This window comes from Engystomops pustulosus, chromosome 2 (assembly GCF_040894005.1).
Source record: "Engystomops pustulosus chromosome 2, aEngPut4.maternal, whole genome shotgun sequence".
NCBI lineage: Eukaryota > Metazoa > Chordata > Amphibia > Anura > Leptodactylidae > Engystomops > Engystomops pustulosus.
This window is the reverse complement of record NC_092412.1, coordinates 212,633,505-212,657,631: the sequence shown is the minus strand read 5'-3', so window position 1 is coordinate 212,657,631 and position 24,127 is coordinate 212,633,505. Positions and strand designations below refer to the sequence as shown.

Here is a 24,127-nt window from a genome sequence, read left to right as displayed (position 1 = left end):
GACAGAAAATAGTCAGAAAATTAAATATTGTGGTCCAGCAAACTAGACCAACTAATAGGAGGTGCAAAGAATGACTCCCCATCAGACAGAGATTAATCTGGCACAGCAGAGAATGATCTAGTTCTACTCTGCACTGCACTAAAAACTGGAACGTTAATACATCTATTCTTTGTGTCTTGCTATGGAGACCAATGATGATCAGCTATAATTTACAGGGATTTTTACATTTTTTAAGACAGCGTGTGAAATGAAGACAAATGAGTAGGGATTTGATCTACTTAGAACTGGGCTGGGGGGTTTATTTGTGCGGCTGATAGCACCCAGTATATGTTCCCCACCTTTTTATGCTCCTACATATACTTAAAAGAAGGAAAGCCTGCAGACCATGATGTTCTCTTATGAACTTTTTAATCTAAAATAATGCCTATAAGACCTGGGACAAAATATACATAAAAAAACATGCTATATAATCATATGACAATGGAAGGAATAGGGCTAATATCAGTAATAATATCTACTTGAAGACACATAGTCCCTGTCTCATGACCTTGCATAACTTAGATATCTCTTACTGTCACACCTTGCACAGGTACATGTGCAGGTGCTTTCAAGTACTCCTGCAACACCCCACCCAAATTTTCACAAATAAATACAGTTGTACCACAGCTTCGGTTAAAAGTTTTTTTTTATTTTAGAAACAGTTGTTTAAATCTAAACAGCAAAAACATTTCTGAAAACATACAAAAATAATAGGTTAAAAAAAAGCAATTTACATTTATATTTCTTCACTGACAGAGGTGGCATTTTGGAAAAAGCACACAGATTATGTTGTGATCACTTTAGCTCAGAACAGTAAGAAGAGGGCAAAGGAATCAAGAAGACACATATAACTATGGGGAAAGTACAGGCGAGCTATGCCATATATTTTTTTTAAATATACATACAATATTAAAATCATCCTTAGTAGCCAGGTTTCTGCTGTATGTCTCACATTTTGATTTGGCAGAAAAGCACAGGAGACCAGAAGTGTCTCTCTGAACTACAACTCCTATCAGGTTCCTTGGGCCACTGATGGGAGCTGCAATTCAGCATTGATCACATATGCTTTTGCAACATGAAATATAAAATACTGAAATATTACAACCTCCATTTGATCTCATATCTATAAATCACTATTGCAGAAATCTCACGTAGATCCCATTTTCCCACCCCTCTCTTCTTTGTTTAACCTGAATCTTTTATGCTCCCTGAGTTCCTAATATGGCACACTACCTGCATGTACCTGTACTTGTAGCCCAACATTTTTACACATCAATGAACACATTCCCACTAAAACCCCAACTGTGCAACTCCACCCAAGTTATGCGTTACTGATCTCTTCTTTCAGTCTCTGACTGTGTAACAGAGCCCTCTGCTGGACAGGGCAAAAAAGTGGGCTGGTGCAGTTGTAGCTTATCTGAGAGTGAAGGAACAATCAAAATCTTGACACTACTCTCTGGGATGGCCCATGCTACAGTCTGTGTCCATATATCAGGGAAAGAAAAAAATTGATGGATAAATGTTCAATGTCCTTTAGTCCTTAGGACGTAACAATGAATCATTAAACGTAGTTGCTGGCTGGGCCAGATCGTGCAGCGGAATATTTGGCAGAGTATGGTTTCTGATCTCTAGGTGGGCAGTTGCAGCACAGCATGGCACCACCTAGAAGAAGCAAAGCAGCTGAAGCCCATCCAATATACAGTGATGCTCCCAGCTCTCTCTTCTGTGCTTCCACCACCAGTGGGTTGTAGAAATCCCGGATGATGTTGTTGGCAGACCAGGAGACAGGGATCAAAGTGAGGATTCCAGCCACAATAAAGATAATTCCACTTACAATCATGATCTTGGCTTTTGAGGATTCATCTTCTACGCAGTTGGTGCACTTGCCTCCAATAATGGACATCAAAACTCCCAGGAGAGCCACAACGATGGCTATGACAATCAGAGCTCTTGCTGCTTGGAGATCCTGGGGCAGGGCAAGCATGGAGTCGTAGACCTTGCATTGCATCTGTCCAGTACTTTGCACCACGCAATTCATCCATAGTCCTTCCCAAATGATTTGGGCAACCACAATGTTGTTGCCAATGAAGGCAGTAACTCTCCACATGGGAAGAGCACAGCAGACCACGCTACCCAACCAGCCTATGATGGAGAGGGCAATGCCCAGAACTTGGAGACCCAAGGATGCCATGAGTTCTTTTTTTCTTTCTTGCTGTGCTGAAGAATCAGGAGGATGCTGTGTCTTGGATGATGAGGAGTGTGAGTGTGAGGTGTGATTAAAGAAGGCTACATATATCCCTGTCATCCATGGGAGGAGCTTGTCTGCATTAATCCAGTTCCCCATCGCACAGAAACTCACCAGGAGCCATGAAACCAGTTGAGCTGGATTCTCTGTTTGTCACAACAATGAGTGGTTTCACCCACCCTTCTCCTCCCCCATCTCCTGTGACAAAATTGTCACTAGACTTTATGTGTCAGAGATAGTTTCTTAGTATCATATCTATTACTGAAACATGAAAACAGAAAGTCTGTGGACAAAGTATGTATTAATCACAGGAAATAGCGTAATAAAGCTGAAAAAGCCAAGTGTCTTACCTCATCCTAGTATAATTCAGGTCACAACTGAGTGTTATGCTGTGTGCCCCCAAACTCACCCTTCATAGTAGTATCTTTTATCATGTATTTTCATATACTGTAGGAAGTTCTACCGTGCTATGAAGTACAAACATGAGCAGGTATACAGGAAACAAAGGAAGCCGAGCCTACAATTCCCTGCCAAATACTCTCAGTGATACTCATTCTATTCTCTACTATCAGCATCAAAGAACTCATTTTCTTATGAAAAATTCTTCACTACTTCCATGAACAGGAAAGCAGCAGAAAAAAAGTACAAATATTTTATGGAGACAAAGCTAATAGCCTTTCATCTGAGATTCTTCATAGATATTAGTATTTATGCTGATATCACTTTAATATAATTACAGGTGGTCCCGACTTACAGACGACCCCTAGTCACAGACGGACCCCTCTGGCCATTGTAACCTCTGATGAAGCTCTCTGGATGCTTTACTATAGTCTCAGGCTGCAATGATCAGCTGTAAGGTGTCTGTAATGAAGCTTTATTGAGAATTCTTGGTTCCATTACAGCAAAAAAAATTTTAAGCTCCAATTGTCACTAGGACAAAAAAAGATTTTTTTCTGGAACTACAATTATAAAATATATAGTTTCGGCTTACATACAAATTCAACTTAAAAACAAACTGCCTGTATTCCAAAAAAACATTGATTTATTACATTTCTAATACCAGAAGGCAAGTACAGCATGGCGAGCAGCCTGATTTAGTTTCTGGGTGTCCAGCTCTCAGAGAAGATGAGTGGGGATGGAATTGTGGTCAAGGGTGTGTAGTCTATATATATATATATATATATATATATATATATATATATATATGAATATCATTTTACTGAACCCCTGGATTTCCTGTGTGCAATGCCTGGATTTTTTGTGTGATGCGTCAGATTTTCATACATGGACATCATAGCTCCAACCATAAAGTTGCTCTTAGTGAGGTAGAGTAGAGTCCTAACAGATGATATCAGAAGCAAACATTTTATTTATCATGGTTGCACATTCTAGCTTGTAATGATACATGAGAATGCTCAATTCTGGGTTTTATTGGAAAACTGTGCCACCCCACAGCCATGGTAAAAGATCCCCACTAAAACCCAGCCTTGGTAGAAACTCCACCTTGGTGAAAAAACAGCTTTACTAGTCCACTCTAGGTTTTGCCATCCCAATATACTGCTTCTGTAAATGATGGGTAAATGTGGTAATGACATGTATACATACCATATAACATACACTAGCATGCCAATATTACTAAATGTGCCACACTATATTGAATCCACCATAGGTGTAGAAATTTAAAATGGAATATATTAAAGAAAGAAGTTCTGCAAAGGAAATCACTATAGGTCACATGTGGCCATGGTTCTTCTACGGAAAAAGGATTTTAAAAATTTTAAAAAATGTATTATGACACTGAAAAATAAGATAAGGCATGGTACAGTAAACGTCACACGAGAGTCATCATATCAGATTTACATCCCTGACTCATCAGTCAGATGTCACATTAACCCATGTATGGCTTGAATGTGTTTTAAGAAATGTATAAAGAAGACACGGACCACAGAAGACGCTAGGAGAGATCACTTAGTCAATTGTTGGACAAGTAGTAACTAAGAAAGTGATTGGCTGAGCCTCTCCCAATGTCACAGCAGTGACTGGTATTGGCAGACGGGAAACAGTGGGGGTACAACCGTACAGCCGTACAGCCTCCTGTTACAGTCCAACCCCTATAGGCAAAAGATTGTGTAACACGTTATAATAGGCTGTGTTTTTTTCAACCAAAAAATCTAAAATCATATTAGAGTCACAAGCTGAAATCAGTTCTATCAGTCTGATTCCACACCTTGACCTCTTCAGTTCACATGACAGCTCTAATAGAACTGCAAAATATAGGTCCAAACAAAGGCATCTGAACTAAGATTAATACTAGTATTTGAAAACTAAAAAGATTTTCTAAGTGTCATTTCAAGGGGATTTCTGGGACTAGGTATATATGGTAAATGTAATCACTTGGTTTCTGTTCACCAACTGCTGGTTTACAAGTCTGTTTGCATAAAGTGTGTCCATGACGGAGCAATATGTACACAGGGATATATGAATGTATTCCTATTTGGAAAGTAAACCCACTGTAGCTCCTGGATAACCTTCTCTCATAGAAGGGCTCCATTAGCATTTACATCATTTACCACCGTATTTAAGACATAAACATGCGAAACATAAAGGCTAGAAGAGACCATATACACAGTCATTGGTCTACACACTGCAGCCGCAGGATAATGATTGGGGAACCACTAATCTCCCGATAGATCTTGGTCAAAGATGTGATACATCAGACATTTATGACCATTTTATAGTCCAAGATAAAAAAAATACCCTTTTAATAGACTGTTATACAGCATTTCTGCCCATGTTGACTCAAAGGAAGGAATAGGCACTTTGGTTTGCCGATCATTTCTTCATTTGAAACATACAGTAAGTATCTTATCAGTCTTCCTTTTATGGTGAGCTACAGTAGAATGCCCAGAGGGAGTCAGAAGAGATATTTAACATTTTTAAATCTTTATACACTGGGAGTAACTTGACCGATGTTTCATGGCAGCTGGATTCCTATTGTTTTATCAAATTGTCCTCTAGGAACCTCATATTTATCAATGTAGAGAATAGAAGTGATGTGATATAAATAAGGATAACTCATCATATTGATACACCAGAAGTATTGGTGGGATGTAAATGCTGAGACCATGACTGATCCCTAAACAAAGTCACTAAAAGTCTATCACATACAATACTTATCAAGGATACCATTAAAAAACAAAGGGGAACCAAAACTCAACTGATCGCTTTCGCACCTGTATTGTAAAAACCAGAGTTTCACTTTGGTATATGCCTTTATTTCTAACCACCTGCAAAGTAATGCTGCATTATTGCGTATGCATTTTAGTAATGTGTATACAGTTAAACAGGTTTCTGGCTCCTTATCTATTTTTGATACTTTCCATGAGTCTGGGTCAGCAGTTTGGGCAACTCTTCGGGACAAAGAAGATGAACCCTGAGAAAAGAAAGAATTTCTAACTACAGTTTCCCTATAATTCCTAGGATCAGTAGTGTTGGACCCCCACTAAATGAATAGTATAGGTCACTTCCTATTTATGGAACTAAATTTGCATCAAGTATGCATAAAGAATTTCCTTTTGGCATACATTGGAGAGGTATGCATCAGGCATACAGGATTATATAATCATACTCTATTTAGTTGGTTTAGTTTATGCCAGAAAAATGTGCCAAAATTGTAATACATCTGCATAATTTTGGGTGCGCACCCTTATACCCATGAAGCCACACCCCATTTCCTGTAGCAGCGTCTCCTTTGTTGCACTAGTACTAAAACTGTCTAAAGTCTGTGTTAAATTCTTGATTTTGGTTCTTTGTAGTAGCAAAACTTTTGTGACTGCATTGAAGAGACAATTGAAATGCTATATATACTCCATAAACACCTACCTAATGCCTCATGCTACAACCTTTAAATGCCCCCTCATCTAATGCTATTTCCATATGTATTGTATGTTTTGTTTACTGGACACAAGATCTGCCATGATTTGTATGACAAAGAGGTCATTGTAAAGGCACTTGGAACTACAAGTCGATCATTTTTGTGTATTGGGTACTATATGAATTGTTTCCTATAAGCAGCTTTCCAGGCTTATCCCTGAATGATTCTACAACTGCATTATGGAAAGCAGATTGACAAATAAGATAATGATGGCGTTTGGGAGTGATCACTTGATGCTGACAGAAGGAGAGTTATTTTCGTAAGGCTTCAGCATAAATGTGAGGACTATTTGTTCTGTAAAAGCCACTCCCTTCTTTCACTGTGTTTTCATTTTATGTGGGACTTTAATGTTGTCATGCGGTTTGTCTTTGCTTTGCTTCCTCTGCTCATGTTCCAACACATTGTTTCACGTTCTAGTTATATTTAGAACCAAAAGCTATATCCAATAAATAGACTCAGATTGTATGAAAAATCCCTCATTGTATGACTCATAAATAAATGATGGGTACTCTCCAGGTGAGGCCTATTTCACACTGCCGTATACTCGTCCAGCTGTAGCCGGGCAAGCATACGGCTGTGTGCTGGAGAGGCGGAGGGATGAGTGCTGCTCACCCCTCTCCAATCCAAGGCACGGCGCCTGGACACCTGGACGTAAACACAGGAAAAGATAGAGGATGCTTTAACTTAAGGTCTAACTTGAAGGGATATTCCGTCACAACAGGTTATGCCCTAGTCAAAATATTCCTGAGTGAAGGTTACAGTGGTAAGACCCCAACGACTAAAACTGCTTCCTGCTACCAGGGACACTTAAAGGAAACCTACCATTTAGAATGGTAGGGGTAAGCTGTAAGTACCGAGCACCAGCTCAGGGTGAGCTGGTGCCGGTACTGACTTTCGTTAGTGTTATAAACCGCGGTATCGCGGTTTTAACACTTTTTAAACTTTAGAGCAGAAGAGGCTTCGGCGCTGCGTGCGCACGATCTGCGTGCGCGCGCCTACATAGGAAATAGCGGAGATGTTGCGCGCGCACAGTCGCGCGCAGCGCCGAAGCCCCTTCTGCTCTAAAGTTTAAAAAGTGTTAAAACCGCGATATCGCGGTTTATAACACTAACGAAAGTAAGTACCGGCACCAGCTCACCCTGAGCTGGTGCTCGGTACTTACAGCTTACCCCTGCCATTCTAAATGGTAGGTTTCCTTTAATCATAGATCAAGGTACTGTGACTTTGGTAATCTTTTATATTTGTTTTCCATGGCCTCCTTCCTTCTGAAATTGACTTTTAAAATGCTGCTAATGACCCTGAGGGGCTACCCTGGCCACTCTGTGTTCTGGATTTACAGGGTATTACACTCTCTCACCTTGCCTCCTACTTCCTCAGCACTTGTGAACACTGAAGAAGTGTTCACTGCACATATGATAAGGAAGCAGGGTGGGAGACAGTGTAACAGTCTGTAAAGCCGGATGACAGAGGGGCTAGGGTAGCCCCTCAGCTCATTGGGATGTAAGTTGATTTTAGAAGGAAGGAGGACATGGATAACAAATATGAGAAGATTACCACAATCATTGTGCCTGGATCTATGAATAAGTGTCCATGGTTTTCCATGCCTGATTTTGATGGTAGATTTCCTTCAATGCTGGTTACTGGCCCTGATACAGGTCATACTGTAGGTCATGAACATCCGATTGTTGGTGGTCTCTGGATATAAACTCCTATTTACTTCAGTTGAAGATCAGCTGCAGGACGTGGGATTGATCACTATACAGAGAACGGATCTGTATTTGTGTCTCTGGTCTCTGTGTTGACTCCAGAGTCAGAGTGTTGTATCATTACCAATCCAATATTGATGACCTGTCCTATAGATTTGTGATCAATATTACTAACCTGGAAAATATCTTCAAACCCTGATAACAATTAGTTGTTGAAAATCGAGGGTAGTCCACAATACATGATACGGAGCGTGAAGATTGGTTGAATACCTTAAAACCTGCATCTCAGGTTAGTCGGTAACAACTCAATGGCATTCTCTAGGAGCAGTCTTTTTGTAGTTGTCAGGCTCTACCTGCACTGAAGTACAGTTCTTTCTCTGCGATATGTCTATGAAACATTTACAAGACTGATGTGGAAAACACCTCTTCACTCTTCATTACTATTGTCATGTTGTTACTCATGTCTAGCCATGACGGACATCCATTGGGTTTAGAATCAGAAGAAACTCGAAAAACCTTCCCCATGACGCAGATCTGCTGCCACTTCCCTTCTAGTTCAGGAACTACAAATGGTAGAAAATTTGGGAATTTTAATTACAACTTTTAAAGTATAAGGACCAAGGAAAGAACGAAACAGTGGAAGATTCTAATGCAATCAATGACAATGTACTTTATGAATAGAAAGGAGGAGTTTGGTGACGTGAGCCACCTTTCCCTTTAGGTGTTTTTGGTTAGACAAATTTGTGCAGGATGTTCTTTTAAGTCCCATGACAGCAACTTTGCCAGTCAGTAAACATGCCACATTTTGTATTACTTTCCTAATTCTCTATTAATACTTGACAGACGTCTAAATAAAAATGTTCCAGGTGGAATTTTCCTTCAAAAGTAGTTTAATTCACCAAATTATTGAGAATAGATCACTGCAGTTACTGATGTTATTTTATGAGCTAAAGTCAAGAGTAGATTAAAAATAAATGTGCACCCACTTGTTGCTTTGACTAGTATGGCAACTCAATGGTAAATATTAATCAAGAATGCTGCTTTTTACCCCCTTTTGCCCAGTGAGACGTGCTCCTGATATATGACTTGGTGAACGTTTTGTTACAAATGTGGCGCACAGTATTGCTGCAATTGACATTTGGTCCTGGAATCGATTGTAGCACACATTGGTTTCAGAAAATTAACATAAAAGTTACAAATTTGGTGGGTGATTTTCCCCTGTTCCCTCCATACCCCCTTTTCAGGAAGTGGTGAGGGCAGCGAAAAAAACACCATTTACGCAAAAGCATTTTAAGCAAAGGGAATTAAAAAAAGTGAAAACTCATAGTTTGCTCCTTTTTCAAAGCTAAATTGGCATTGATGAATGCCCTAATGGGTATCTAATTTACACCAAAAAGTCTTAAATCCCTTGTGGGTTATGAGAGTGTTAGGGCCCTTTGACATAAGCGACTCTGTAGTGTTATCAAAGAATGAGGATATTTCCCAGAAATGTTATTTTGAGAGATTCTAAATAACACAACCCCCCAATTAGGAGATATTTCCTAAACTGCTTATTTGTCCAGAAACTTGTGGTCATGGACCTTTAACACAAATATGGGCTTGATGACACTGATAATCTGCATCTGTTCAAGATTCCTGGTTCATCCCACATACTAATTGTAATACTGGAAAATTATTACAACTTTATAACTTATTATATTATAACTATATTATAACTACAGTATCCAATATAAACCCACATATTTACAGTGGGTACGGAAAGTATTCAGACCCCTTTACATTGTTCACTATTTGTTGTATTGCAGCCAATTGGTAAGATCAAAAAAAGTTCTTTTTTTAGCTCATTAGTGTTTACTCTGAACCCCATCTGAACAGAAAAAACTAAAATGGAGGTATTGTTGCTAATTTATTAAAAAACAAAACTGAACTATCACATGGTAATAGGTATTCAGACCCTGTGCTGTGACACTTACATTTAACTCACATTCTAACCATTTCCTTTTGATCCTGCTTGAGATGGTTCTACTACTTCATTTGACTCCAGCTGTGTTTAATTAAACCGATTCGACTTGATTAGGAAAGGCAAACACCTGTCTATATAGGAACTCACGTCTCACAGTGCATGCCAGAGCACATGAAAATCATGAGGTCTAAGGAACTGCCCAAGTACCTGAGAGAAATAATTGTGGCAAAACACAGATCTGGACAAGGTTACAAAAGAATTTATGCAGCACTAAGGATTTCTAAGAACACAGTGGTCTTCATAATCAACCACAACTCTTCTTTGTCCTGGCCATCCTGCCAAACTAAGCAATCTTGGGAAAAGGGCCTTGGTAGAATAGGTAAAGAAAAACCCCAATATCACTGATAATTCTAAGCGGTATGTGTGGAGAAACCAGGCACTGCTTATCACCTTCCAAATACAATCCCAACAATGAAGAATGGTGGTGGGAGCATCATGCTACGGGAGTGTTTTCCAGCTGCAGGGACAGGACAACTGGTTGCAATTGAAAGAAGGATGAATGCTGCCAAGTACATACATATCGTGGATAAAATCCTCTTCCAGAGGACCTCAAACTGAGACGAAGGTTCCCCTTCCAACAAGACATTGGCCCACATTTATTAAAGCTCATGCACCAGTTTTTTGTCTGACTTTGCATGTTCTTTTCAATGCAAGCTGCTGGCACATGTATTTATAAAGTGTCATGGCTGCACTATAACCGACTCAACACAAAATTCTGCACTGAAAGGGCCATTATGGTGCACAGTCAAACCGTGCGAACCATTTATCATGCAGTGTCCGTTAAAATTGTGTTGCACAAATTGTGTTGTCTAGAAATTGGTATAACAACCCTTCTAGTTCTCTAAAACAATGATTTTCATTAATTAAAAAGTTCCATCTCGTTTCAATTATCTTCTACAATTTTTTTTCCATAAGGGTTAGGGTTAGGTTCAGGGTTAGCATTAAAGTTATAATGGGCATTCACATTAATTTTCTATAAATGTAGCCATGTTGTCCCTTAGAAGTTGTCGTCCTTGGATAGGACCATTGCTGCTGGAGGGATTGCACAAAGAAACAAGAAAGGTTTGCATACCAAATGGCTGGGAGTTACTGCATGTTCCACAGCCTTCCTGTGTCTCATGAACGCTGATTCCAGGTGGTTGAGCGATTTGCTCTTACGTGCCTGGCCACTTCTGGAAGAGTGGTCGTATCCAAGGATGACTTTGTCATTCTAAGTTACAATGTGGCCACATTTATGAGAAATTATCTTCACACAGGTAGATTTTTGAAACTAACATGCAATTGAAGAAACATTAATATATGGCAGATGTACTAAACTAAAAGTGAATTCCAAGATGAGGATACCCCTCTAATGAAGGGCTACAAAACATGAGTAATTGATAAAGAAAGTATATTGGAGAATTTTATAACTTTTCATTACACAAACAATATCAATTATTTGCTGGAATATGCTTAAAGTGGACAACCCCTTTCAAGGCCTGTAGACAAGACCGGGATCTTTACCTACAGCTCGGATTTGCAACTATGCCTTTCACTGGCTGTATCTCTGAAGTGACACTTATAATGCAGCCTCCTGTCTTTTACCTCTTCAGCCAGACATTCCTGTCCATAAAATGGCCGCAGGAGAGGGTCATGTGATCTCTTTCTGTCCATTAACAATCGTCAGTTAGAGATCACATGACTCCCCCATCAGCAGCCATTTTATAGTCAGGAATGTCTAGCTAATGAGATAAAGGACAGGAGGCTTCACTTCACAAATCAAGAAAGCATTTCTGAACTTTTAATAGATGTATATTGATAAACGACCTAATATTCTGCCCCCCCCCCCATACACACACACACTTACACATACATTATGTAAAAAACATGAGGTAAAGTGATGCCTTTAAGTATGGCATCTCCCCGGGTATAAAAAGCCAATTATTTTAGTAAGGTAAGTAAGTGTAACAGGATGGCAAAGTATGGGCTATATTTTAGCAGAACATGATAAATGCTAAATTAATATAAATGTAACATTCCCACCCTTTACAGGCAGGAATGTTCAGATGTTAAAGGTGTTTAGTTCCTTATCAGAATGTTCATACTTGTGAAGGGAGCGACTTATTTGTTTACCACATTTTTATTTTTTGAATCAACTCCAAAGCCATAAAATAGCCTGATGCCTGATGCTAAACTGAAGGAGCGAGAGTTAAAGGGGTAGTCCAAATGTTCTCCTGCTATGTCATAAAGATAAAATCCTTTGTCACAATAGGCTAGTTTGTATATTATGGAGATAGTATCCTGGAAAAGTACAACTGATATTTAAATGTGTTAGCCTAGAGCTAGGCAAATGTGTGCTGTTCTATAGATAGGTGGGGTGTTCACTGCTTGTGTGATCCCTATTACCTATACCTCATTATGTATTCCACAGACGTCTTATATTACCCAATACAGAACATGCAGAATATATTGTGCATGATGGCGATCAGTGACAGACATATACCATTTTGTTATGTCCCCATCACATTCTAAGGCCTGCTAAATATACTTTTACATTTCTGGAAAACCCCTTTGAGACCATAGAGATACAGACATAGGCATATTAGTGTGTTCCTGGTTTTGCCTCTCTCTTTCTTGGACTGATGAAGTTCCCACCTAATGAACTTTTATTGTATTGTTAAGGAACTTGTCAAAGAATTGTTTATATGAAAGAAAAGAAAAGTTTACGTGTTTAAACTTCAGATTCGAGAACCATGGTGTTAAACTTATAGGAAAAATCCAGCAGGTTGTGAAAGTATCTCTACAGGGTGGAGCCCTGGCATTTTTCTCTAGTTGGCTCACAATCCACCAGAAGCAATAACACTGTGAAGGATCAACATCTAACCTGCATACGTGATCCTTGTCTATATCTACTCTCCCTGGACATAGACTTTAGGGGTGATTTATAAAAGTTCGAATTTTCTTGTCCCCGTTTATGAAGCTTACTGTCACCTTACAATTTTATCAGTTATCACAAAAACTTGAAATAAGCAACTTTGGAGGTTAGCAATTAGTCTGATAGTCTGGGTAAGGGCATTCCAGAGAATTGCTGCAGCTCAGGAGAAGTCCAGAAAACGTGCATGAAAGGTTCGAATTAAGGTAGAGATTAATCTAACATCACTGGCACATTGAAGACCATGGATTGGGCAATAGACTAGACTTGGTGCGGCCACCGCACCAAGAGCAGACTGGAGAGAAGAGATCCCAGCGAGTGAAAGACCAACCAGGGAGCCACAGTAGTTTCAAGTTTCAAGAAGAGAGAGAACACGATGCCAGAGAAGGCAGAGAGACAACCACTAGGGCTTTGAAGCAAAACAGGGGTGACGCTACGTGCAGAAGCACACAGCCAGGCATCATCAGCACAAAGATGGCACTGGAAACCAAATCCACTAATGACCAGAGACAGGTCAGCAGCCAGCAGCATTGCACAAGTCAATGAAAGACCCAGCCAGCAATGGGTCAACAACTGTATGCTTCATAGAAGAGTGAACAATACCAATAGAGGGAATGGGGTTCACTGATGTAGGCATTGGGGTAAGCAGAGGAAAGGAGCCCATTCTTTAGCCCCAAGGCCTGCGACGGATGGATGCACCCCGAAGAGCACTGAAGAGCACCCCGGGAACACCAGAGAGAGAGGATACCAGACTTGTGAAATAGATCTGTTTAGCAAAGTGAAGGGCAGAGCTTTAGGCAATCTTTTACACATTTCTAGTACAGTTTCTCTTTATGTTCTCTGTACGTGTATTAAATAAAATTTCCATCAATTAAAAAAAAAAATCTGATGTGAGGCAACCTTGGCAAATTGCTGATTTTACCAGGACGGAACTGATAATTCATTAATAGATAAGAGCCATTCAGGTTGCTCCTTGGATCTTTTGTTATCAGCATATAACATTGATGCTGAAAGCTCTCATATGCACAAACATGTGCATTTTCCGGGTTGCAAGCAAATGGTCACCTGTTGTCTGACATAGGCAGGTGAGCAACCCTATCCCTAATGATGTCCATAGAAAGTGACTGCCTGTGCTGCAAAGATGGGCAGGAATAGAACCTGCCCAATCTTTTGTGGTATGGGCATTCGGTATGTTCTCGCCGCAGTGATGCTCATGCACCATGAACCTGTCTAATAGAAGTTAATGGGTCCATGACTTAGCCACTGTTTGTGTGCATGAGGCCTAAAACTGAGATTAAAATCCATCTACCTATTGAAGCTCATCCATCAAATATTCCCATTCTCCATTAGAGCATTCCACAGACATTCACCACTAAATTCCACAGCCTGATATCATTCAAGAACTACGATCATCTGATTACATGACTGAAGACTATTACGAAGATGATGCAAAGCTGAATGCGTCAACAAATAAATGTCTTTATTACAGGTAATTCTATAATTGCACAATTTATACAATTATTTAGAACTTTGTCTTTATGGTAAAGAAATTCTTAAGTAATTTGTAAAAGTTAGTGGATATCCAGTTCTTGTATCAGTGCTTCAGATTTCCCAATCTTTGTGGCTGGTAGGGTGTGTGGCTAATCTTTCACTTCCATATCTTAAATGGACTACTCAAAGTTCTGTATCAGGCTTGAAAGAATATAATTTAAACTTCTCCCAAGCAGTTGCAATTCTCTGGAATCCCCTTCCCCAGACTATGAGACTAGTATCCAACCTCCAAAGTTTCAAACATGCTCTTAAAACCCATCTCTTCAGGCAGGCCTATCACACTCGCTAACTGCATGAAATTTCAACACTCTCTTTACTAACCCATCCTGTCTCCTCCTCCTGTCTGTTATCCAACAAACACCAGACTTCTCTGCATTTAAATTGACCTTGGACTCTGTATATAAGATGGCGGATGATGGTTGGTTCAAGCAGCAGCATTTTTATTTATTAAATTATTCTATTCTTTCAACAATTTATACAATTCTTTAGAACTTTGTCTTTCTAGTAAATACACTCTTCAGTCATTTGTAATAGTTAGTGTATGTCCATCTCATGTATCAGCCCTTCAGATTTCCCAATCTCTGTGGCTGGTAGGTTGTGTGGCTAATCTTCCACTTCCAGTTCTTATACGGTCTACTCAACGCTCTGTATCTTGAAAGCTGTTAGTTGCCCACTGGTTGGACATTGGAAACTGGTGAATCATATAAACAATATTATACACGCAGAACAATATATTAGTAATAAGTCATTTACAATGCCTAAATTTGCTAGATATTTGATCATGTGGCTTAATTCTTCTGGGTTGCTCTCCCCAGATCCCTAAAGAACCTTTACACTGAACAATGGGAGACCCGAGGATTTGGAGACACTGCTTCATCTGCTGTTCCTTTTGTATGCAGAGGGTATGTTTGCACAGGCTGTGGGTGGGTGTCTGCTGCCTTTAGGTGCAAATGTTCCTGGGTAGTGCTCTCGGTTGAGGGTGTGGTGTTTTGTTGTCAATGCTTGTTCTATGTGTCCTGCTTGTTGTAAAACATAAAACTATCATCAATAAAAAAGATAGACGTTTCAGGAGAAACAAGCTGTCATCTGGACACAACTACAAGCATCTTCCCGCAGGGTCATACTATTAGGTGCAAGTGCACATGGGAGTCAAGGGCCATAACTGTATTTTTCAGGACACATAGGGCTAGTTAAAACTAAAAAGTTGTGAAGGGTTTTTTATTTCTACTATTATTTGAGGTTAAAGTTATAAAATGTGGAAAAAGCCTTTAAAAATGTATAGTACATTTTCCTTTTTACATTTTCAAACTTTTTTCAGCACAAAATTTGTGTTGAAAAATCCTATTAAAAGAAAGTTAACACTGTACTCACCTTTACCACACCCACATAGGTCCTCTTATGCTTCTGATGCTCTGGTGCCTCCTCCAGTCCTTTGGGTCCTCTTCGGGTTCTACCGCTCCTTGTCGGCTCCTCTTCAGGTCCTCTTCAGGTCCCTGTGCGATGCTAGTGGCTCACAAACAATGACCTCGGCAAGCGTCTGGTGTCAATATGTGTGCCGGCCAAGCACGAAGACCCGAAGAGGAGCTGAAGGACCCGAAGAGGATCCAAAGCAAGATGAGGACCTACGGGGGGCTTCAGAAAGGTGAGTACAGTGTTAATTTTTTTTTTACTTCAAGGGGGCAGGAAGGCTATATACTACAGGGGGCTGTCAGGCTATATACTAGAGGGGCTGTCAGGCTATATACTACAGGGGGCAGGCAGGCTATATACTACAGGGGGCTGGCAGGCTATATACTAGAGGGGCTGTCAGGCTATATACTACAGGGGGCTGGCAGACTATATAGTACAGGGGCTGGCAGGCTATACACTACAGGGGCTGGCAGGCTTTACACTAGAGGGGATGTCAGGCTTTATACTAGAGGGGCTGGCGGGCTATAAACTACAGGGAGCTGGCAGGCTATATACTACAGGGGTCTGGAAGGCTATATACTACAGGGGCTGGCTATATACCACTGGGGGCTGGCTGACTATATACCAATGGGGGCTGGATGGCTATATACCACTGGAGGCTGGCTGGCTATATACCACTGGGGGCTGGCTGGCTATATACCACTGTGGGCTGGCAGGCTATATACCACTGGCGGCTGGCTGGCTATAAACTACAGGGGGCTGGCAGGCTATATACTACTGGGGGATGGCTATATACTACTGGAGGCTGGCAGGCTATACACTACAGGGGCTGGTAGGCTATATACTCTCAGGGGCTGGCAGGCTATATACTACAGGGGCTGGCAGGCTATATACTGGGGGAGGCTGTGACCAATGCATTTCCCACCCTCGGTTTATACTCGAGTCTATAGGTTTTCCAAGTTTTTTGTGATAAACTTAGGTACCTCGGCTTATACTCAGGTCGGCTTATACTCGAGTATACATGGTACCTCAAAATGAACATTATAAATGAATCCATGTTGATTGCTGTTTTGATATATAATATGTATATATAGGACCATAGCAATGTTTATCATGGTGAGGGTAGGGGATATTTTTTACCAATTTATTGGGACATATGAATATTTATTTTTAGATATGTATTTATATTTTCTGCAAGGTTGTTTTCTTTTACTGTATAAGTACATAAGCACCTCATGAGATCATAAGAGAACCCTGGGGGACATCAATTATAAACATTTTCTTACACATTTTACACTGTTAGTAGGGCATTGATAAGAGCCCCATATACAGGGAGAATCAACCACCTGTGAGGGTGGAGGTTCTGATCAAAGTTGTACTGGGTCTGACAATAACCAGGAGCTCTGGTTAACCCATTCAGATCGAACAATCATGTGATTGTCTACGAGAATAGTTGGACCTTCACAAGGTTTGAGAGCGTCACGTAAAGTTCATCTGTAAAGGTTCTAGGTTCAAGCAAAACTTAGTCAAAGTCAAATATTCCTGACTTTTTGTACGCAGTGTATGTGTCACAAATATACTTCAATCCCAAGCTAATGTATAGAATCATAGACCAGTCCCGACAGAACAACCCCCAGTTTTCAAAATATTTTGCAATCTCTCTGGATATTTCTTTCGGTTCCTGATGTGACATTGGGTGGGTTGTGTTCTGGCCCCAATTTGCTTAGGATAGCAATGTCTGTGTAAAGTGAGCATTTTAGGACAATTGAAAGTTGTTATTTTCACTGGTATTTCTCATCTCTGACAGACATCCATGTTGTTATCTATCATAAAGGTCGAGTAGACTGCCACACAATCCTAATTCAACTTATCTTGTAGTGAATATAATATAAAGGAATCCATGAAAAATATAGATGATTTATTTTATTTTCCAAGAATGAGCCCACAACACATGAAAAGGAGTAGAGAAGAAGGCTTACAAAGTGGAAACCCCCATTTTAAACAATAGCAAATATTTAGGTTAAGCCACAGATGGCAAATATAAAGTCTAAAGTTTGTAGACCCAATGAAGTAGGGCAAAAGTTCCCAACAATGCAATGCTAGACTGCAGAAGAAAATATGTGACCGGTCTGACTGGATGCTCACATGTAGAAGTAGTGTGACACTGAGGCTACTGGAGGAGCTGCGGACATCTCTCTCAAAATATATGGCAACCCATAGTATATATAAGAGGGCTGTGTCTGTGCGAGCTGTTTCTTCTTAATAACTCTACTCTGCTATGGTGTCCTCGTAGGATCATTGGAAACGCACTGAAGTTAAGAGACAATGGCCCAAATTTATCAGAAACAGCTGTGACGTGTACAGGGTGCACCAATTCAGGATTTGTGGTGCCCGTTCATCAAGAATCTGGTGCTCCCTACACTGCTCGAGTTCACCAATTTTTTTTTGGTGCACCTTTAACATGGGGTGTGCACTTCTGTCGGAATCTGCATGATAAATGTGTAGCATGGTCAAACTGTGCATCGGAATGCCCCTTTATGTTCAGAAATGGTCGCAGACACTTCTTAAATACATGTGCAAGCAGTTTACACTAGAAAGAAGGTGCAAAGTCTGACAGAAAACTGTCGGAAATGTGGGCAAATAACTTTGACTTTCTGATAGAGGTGGAGTGCACCACAGACTCTCTGTTTTATAGGTACTGGTAAGACTTACAATTTCAGGAGGTGCGCACACTGGTTATCAAAATTATGAAGGTGTGGACTATAGTTGGCAATGTGACTGAGGTTAGTCATTTTATGTTCACTCACTCTGATCACTGCCAATAATATGAGGCTAGACATGAGTGAATCATTCAGGATTCGATTTGCGAAAGCTGCACAGAATTTTTCAAATGATCTCTGTTCAATCTATTTTGAGAAGTTATTGAGACAGTAGTATGAGTGACCGACAGCTAAAGTGAGTGCTAAAAACTAACAGAACCACTTTCTTGACTTCTTAACTTAGAAAGAGTAGAGATATGAATGGCTAAATGACAAGTTATACTATGTATAATCTGGTTAGCTTCTCCCGCTCTTCCCACGAAGAAGTTTCTTATATGTACTCAGGATAACAAAATAACACAATATCTAATTCACTATTATTAACAAAAATGCAGCATCATAGATATAAGTCCAACCTGTCTCTATCAGTCCTGCTGTACACAATTTCAGTTTCCCCTAGACCCTGTAACTTCTCTTAGGGTTGGGTTGCCACCATCTTGGATGAGATCGTAGAGCTAAGTTTCTGTCTGTCTCTGCTGTGCGGCTGTAGCCACGCCCCCTGCACGGAGCTCACAGATTCTCACTGTCAGCACATGGTGAGCAGAGAGAGAGGCTGCAAACAACAAGCTACAGGGAGATAAGTGATCTGGGGGAAGGGGGAACCAGCCACTTATCTGTGAGATGTAGCAGAGCCCAGAGTGTAACATTGTAATGGTTTGTCAGCCTCTGTGTATTCATCTCATGCATCTCTGATCTGTCTCATCTCTCTATGTGTCATTGTGTTAGTACAATGTCAGAAGCCAGATGAAAGTGTATATACACCTGTACTCTGATACTCCCACAAACTAGATGGATTATAATGTGTCTGCTTACAGAGGCTCCGCCCACACCCTGGGACTTTGCACTGAGCAGCCTAGGGAGTGATAGGAGCTAAAACAGCAATACAACTGAGCAAAATTGTAAGGGGTTAAAATTATCTCTATTGTGTTAACATCACTAGGGGATTGAATAGTGAGAATTTTCTTTCGTGGGAAAACACATTTAACATGCAGCCTGTAGATAGGACATTATGCACAATATTCTCAGCCCAGGGGCTCCCACTAACCATGATCCGCAGATACATATACAATCTACTCAGCTCCCCCTGCTCTATAACATAATAAGGGAATTCATTAAAACTGGCATTTTTAAGTTCCTAACTGCCGGTCGTGCGTCTGTATTAACCAAGAGTCTCCCACCTCTTGCGGGCACAAACTCCACCAGTTCCGACCTCTCAGCCAGATCAAAACAGGCAGAGTTTTTTGCTATAGTCTCCATGGGTTTTCCAGGAGATATTATAGATAATGTGGTGGCCCCACTCCCCAACCTCACATGCCCAAAGTGGCATGTTGTCAGAGAATGCAAATAACTGGCAGGGAAAGGGATATTTATGTGCCAGGAAACTGATCTCCCCAATGTCTGCAGATATGACACTATGTACAATCTTCTCAGATCCTCCTGCTCTGTAACATAATGTCTGCAGATGGGACACTATGTACAATCTGCTCAGCTCCTCCTGCTCTATAACATGCAACACGCGGAGAGCGTGGTATTTTAAAATTCACAGATTACAATTAAGAAGGATGATGTGTCTAACTTCTGTCAAGATGCACCTAACTTTCTTACAAAGCATTTGTCCCTGTGATAAATTGGGTGCATCTTGTGACTTCAGGATCCAAATGTTATAGACTGCATTAGTTAATACAGGCCATTGTCTTACACATGTATAAAAAGACTGAAAAGCTTTAAAGAAACAAAAAGAAGTCATGAACCAAATACAACTTGTGTCATAATGAATAATACATAATCTCCTTAATTTCCCACAACGATTATCCTGATCTGTGGGAATGACTCTGTGATGGGTGACACATGAAGAATGATTATGTGCTTCAGGTACACCTTGCACTGTGGCTGGTGCACCAGGTATTTCTATGGGGAGGGTTAATAAGGGAAGCTTCAAGCTTAGGTTTACGGTTGTGCTGACACGCACTTCATGTACCTTGTAGAACAGGAAAGTCTGCACTAGCTGGGAAGGTGTGAGCGCCGTGCTGCCACCTACGTGGTCACTATAACATTTTCATGTTGTTTCCTTTCAAAATGAGCCAATGAAGACACTTGTTTTTTTTCATAAATGGACCAATCCCAAGATCTTATCCAGTCTTGTCCAGCAAACCTTATATGGCCATGACATGACAGGCTTGTTAGACAGTGACATAAAAAATGTCTCTAGACAGTCCTGTAGAGGGCACAATGGCATCTCCATGTGTGCAGTACAAGGGATCTTCTATTGCTTGCTACTAAAACCCTATGTACCGATTTACTTCTAATAATTCATCGAATGGTCAGCAAAAATCCATCGAGCAATGTTCTTGTAATTTTAACTCCTGAATTTCAAGAGAATTTTGTATTGACATTTCCAATACAATGAGGTGCTTTGAAATATATGCAACACGATAATATATTTTTGAGTGGGAGTCCAAATTTAGGAATAATGCACTTGTCTTGAGTATGAGGAATTTTTATAACATGCCCACTGAATATACATATCACATACAGAGAATGAACAGAACCTATTGTACATTCTGTTATGATGATGATGATAATGATGATAGAAAGATAGATAGATAGATAGATAGATAGATAGATAGATAGATAGATATGAGATAGATAGATAGATAGATAGATAGATAGATAGATATGGGATGGATAGATAGATAGATAGATATGGGATAGATAGATAGATAGATAGATAGATAGATAGATAGATAGATAGATAGATATGGGATAGATAGATAGATAGATATGGGATAGATAGATAGATAGATAGATAAAATAAGGTAGGTCAAGCAGTACAACGGACCAGAAAATGGACGAAACTGGGTACACACTGTTTAGGCATCAGGTCTTCCCCAAATAATGAAGAGAAAAAGCAGCAGCCCAAAAATAAAGTGAAAAATATTTCAGTGGATTTATTCCACATTAAACGAAACCTACTACGTTAGATCCGGTGGCAGGTTCCTGTAATCTAGTGTAGTCTAATCCTTTTTTATTAAAACATTTTGTGGCCCAGATCCTAAGAAAAAATGTTATCTAAAATATATGTACATTTTCTAAAGAGGCTACTGGGGCATTTAGCTACACTGTGGAACGGGAGCTACGGCAACTCCAGAGTACTGTGCATGTGCAGTAGCCCTGGCTTCTCAGATGAGGCTGAGCGGCTATGTCAGCTCTGTGATGGTAGGTTTCCTTTAAAGAGTCTTTAATATGGAATAAATCCACGGAATACTCGTATATTTCACTTTTGTGTGCTGCTTTTTTCTCAAAATTTTTTCATGCAATCTTTATGGCCCCTTACAGCAGTCTAGTGGGGGACTTGAGTCAATTTTAGCGAGCTTTCAGGCTAGAAACCTTGCACGAAAGTTGATAAATCCAGCAGCTCAGCCTTTTCCCAGCCCCCACAACATCCACATTTTCAGAAACTTGTAAGGGCGATCAAAACTCCATGGGCCAGATTTACTATTAGTAAGGCAAACTTCAATTCGTGCAGTTTTCCTCAATTAAATGCAGTGGGCGACACATTCATGAAGATCAACGGGATCTCGCATTTCTGTCGTACTTGCCAACATAAATGTGGCAGCTGATGCGAATACACATCGTATAGCCCCTTTCAGTGCACAGTATTGTGTTGCGGCTAGCATAGTGCAGCCACGACACACAACACTTTATAAATACATGTGCAACCAGTTTGCATAATTCTGGTGCAGACTTCATAGTAATTCTGGGCCCATGCACTCAAAAGTTTGGGCTTTTTTCTATGCTAAATAGGTATCAATAAATGGCACCCAGTACTTCCTTAATTTTTCGAGCTGAGTAAAAAAAAAGAATACATAAAAAAGAATAAAAAAATAAAATGGAACAGAAATACCATATTTTAGGGGAATCATTTGGAGGTCCTGGCTTTTTTTTTCCTTATAGGGATTAATACATTTGTAAAGTCGTCTTTCTTGCCAGTTACCTGCACACAAGATAATATTCTTCAGCAAGCGTTACCTTGAACAGTTTACAATGAGATTTTTGTTTGGTAGGAGACTGTGCCATTTGCTGTAAGAACACACCTGGCCGGCTACCAACTCACTGACTGTACTGTTTGACCTTGTCCACACATTTGGTTTATGGACATCTTTCAGAGTGAAAAGTTACTGTTTCCAGGGTCATAAGAAGTTTTTGTACTGTAAAGATTCACATACTGTACATCTACCACAATGATCTTTATTGTAAGCATTCAGCTTCACTGAAGTTTTATGTCATAGAATCCGTGCAAGGCTTAAAATAACCACTTAAATGTATCGGTTCCTAAGGCAAGAATCCAAGAACTGTGTTATCTCCCACAGATCCGAGTATTGGGGCAGATCATAGGATGTGCCATAGCATTTCGAGATGGGAACAGGCGCTTAGTTTGTGAACACAAAAAATAATACCTACATATAATAATAATAATAATAATAATTCCTTTATTTGTAAACTACACAGAGTTTGCCAAATCGGTTCCTGTCCGCAATGGGGCTCACAATCTAATCAGCCTACCAGTATGTTTTGGAGTGTGGGGGGAAACCAGAGGACCCGGAGGAAACCCATGCAAACACAGGGTGAACATACAAACGCTTTGCACAAATAAGCGCACGGTACAGTTCTTAAATAAGAACACAGTTGGATGACTAATGGTCAAAAAATGACCTTGTCATGGTTTCATGCTGATACCAAGAAGGGAAAACCCCTAAAGAATAATGTAATGGTAATTGTTCATTAACATTGTTGGAATACTAAAGAAAGTAAAGGAAATGATTGCTCAAGCAAACAGTAATACCTCAAAAACCTCTGTACCAAATATGCATGTAGGATACTTGGTTGCTATACGGCAGACAACAGATCCTTTGTGCACAACCTACATGGATACACAATGACTCAAATATGAGCCTAATGTAACCACTGCAAGCCTTTTATTATCCTTTCCTTGAGAAAGGAAATGATCCGCTCTCTGCTTTGGTTGTCCAGGCTACATCCTGGAAAATGGATAAATCTATACATGGTTAAACAATATTAACTGCACTTTATAACAAATTAATATTTAATACAAATAGGTTTAATACAAATTCCTGCTCATATTTTGCATATTTTTCCAATTTGAATTGCAAATAAATGACAAATTTCAAGGGATCTTGTCAGGTGTATTTGGGACACTAAACCACCAACAGGATCCTGTGGTTAACTGTTCCAATTTGCCCTATAAGGGTAGGAAACTGTAACCATATCTCACCATTTTAGCTGTGGCAGCCCCTATTGAATCTGCAGTTTATCGTTGACATAAATTCTACAGCCAATCACTGTCTTCAGTGATAAAGTGTCCATGTTCTGCATGTAACTGTTGAATACAGTGATTGGCTATAACATATAAATGACATTATTACTAAAGGATCAGCATGAACCAGACCCAATGACAATTGAGCATTTGC

At 40.0% G+C, this 24,127-nt stretch overlaps 1 protein-coding gene across 1 annotated transcript; it reads right to left on the bottom strand.

Annotated features, from left to right (window-relative positions):
• Positions 1-667: 667 nt before the first annotated feature.
• On the bottom strand, positions 668-2,366 carry LOC140119227 (claudin-4-like). The gene has a single exon (XM_072138047.1). It carries the CDS (start codon positions 2,342-2,344, stop codon positions 1,601-1,603), a length of 744 nt encoding a protein of 247 aa, XP_071994148.1. The 5' UTR covers positions 2,345-2,366; the 3' UTR covers positions 668-1,600.
• Between the last annotated feature and the right edge of the window lie 21,761 nt (positions 2,367-24,127).

Coding starts and splice junctions, on each gene's coding strand:
- LOC140119227 (XM_072138047.1), bottom strand. CDS start 2,344: ATGACAGGGATATATGTAGCCTTCTTTAATCACACCTCACACTCACAC.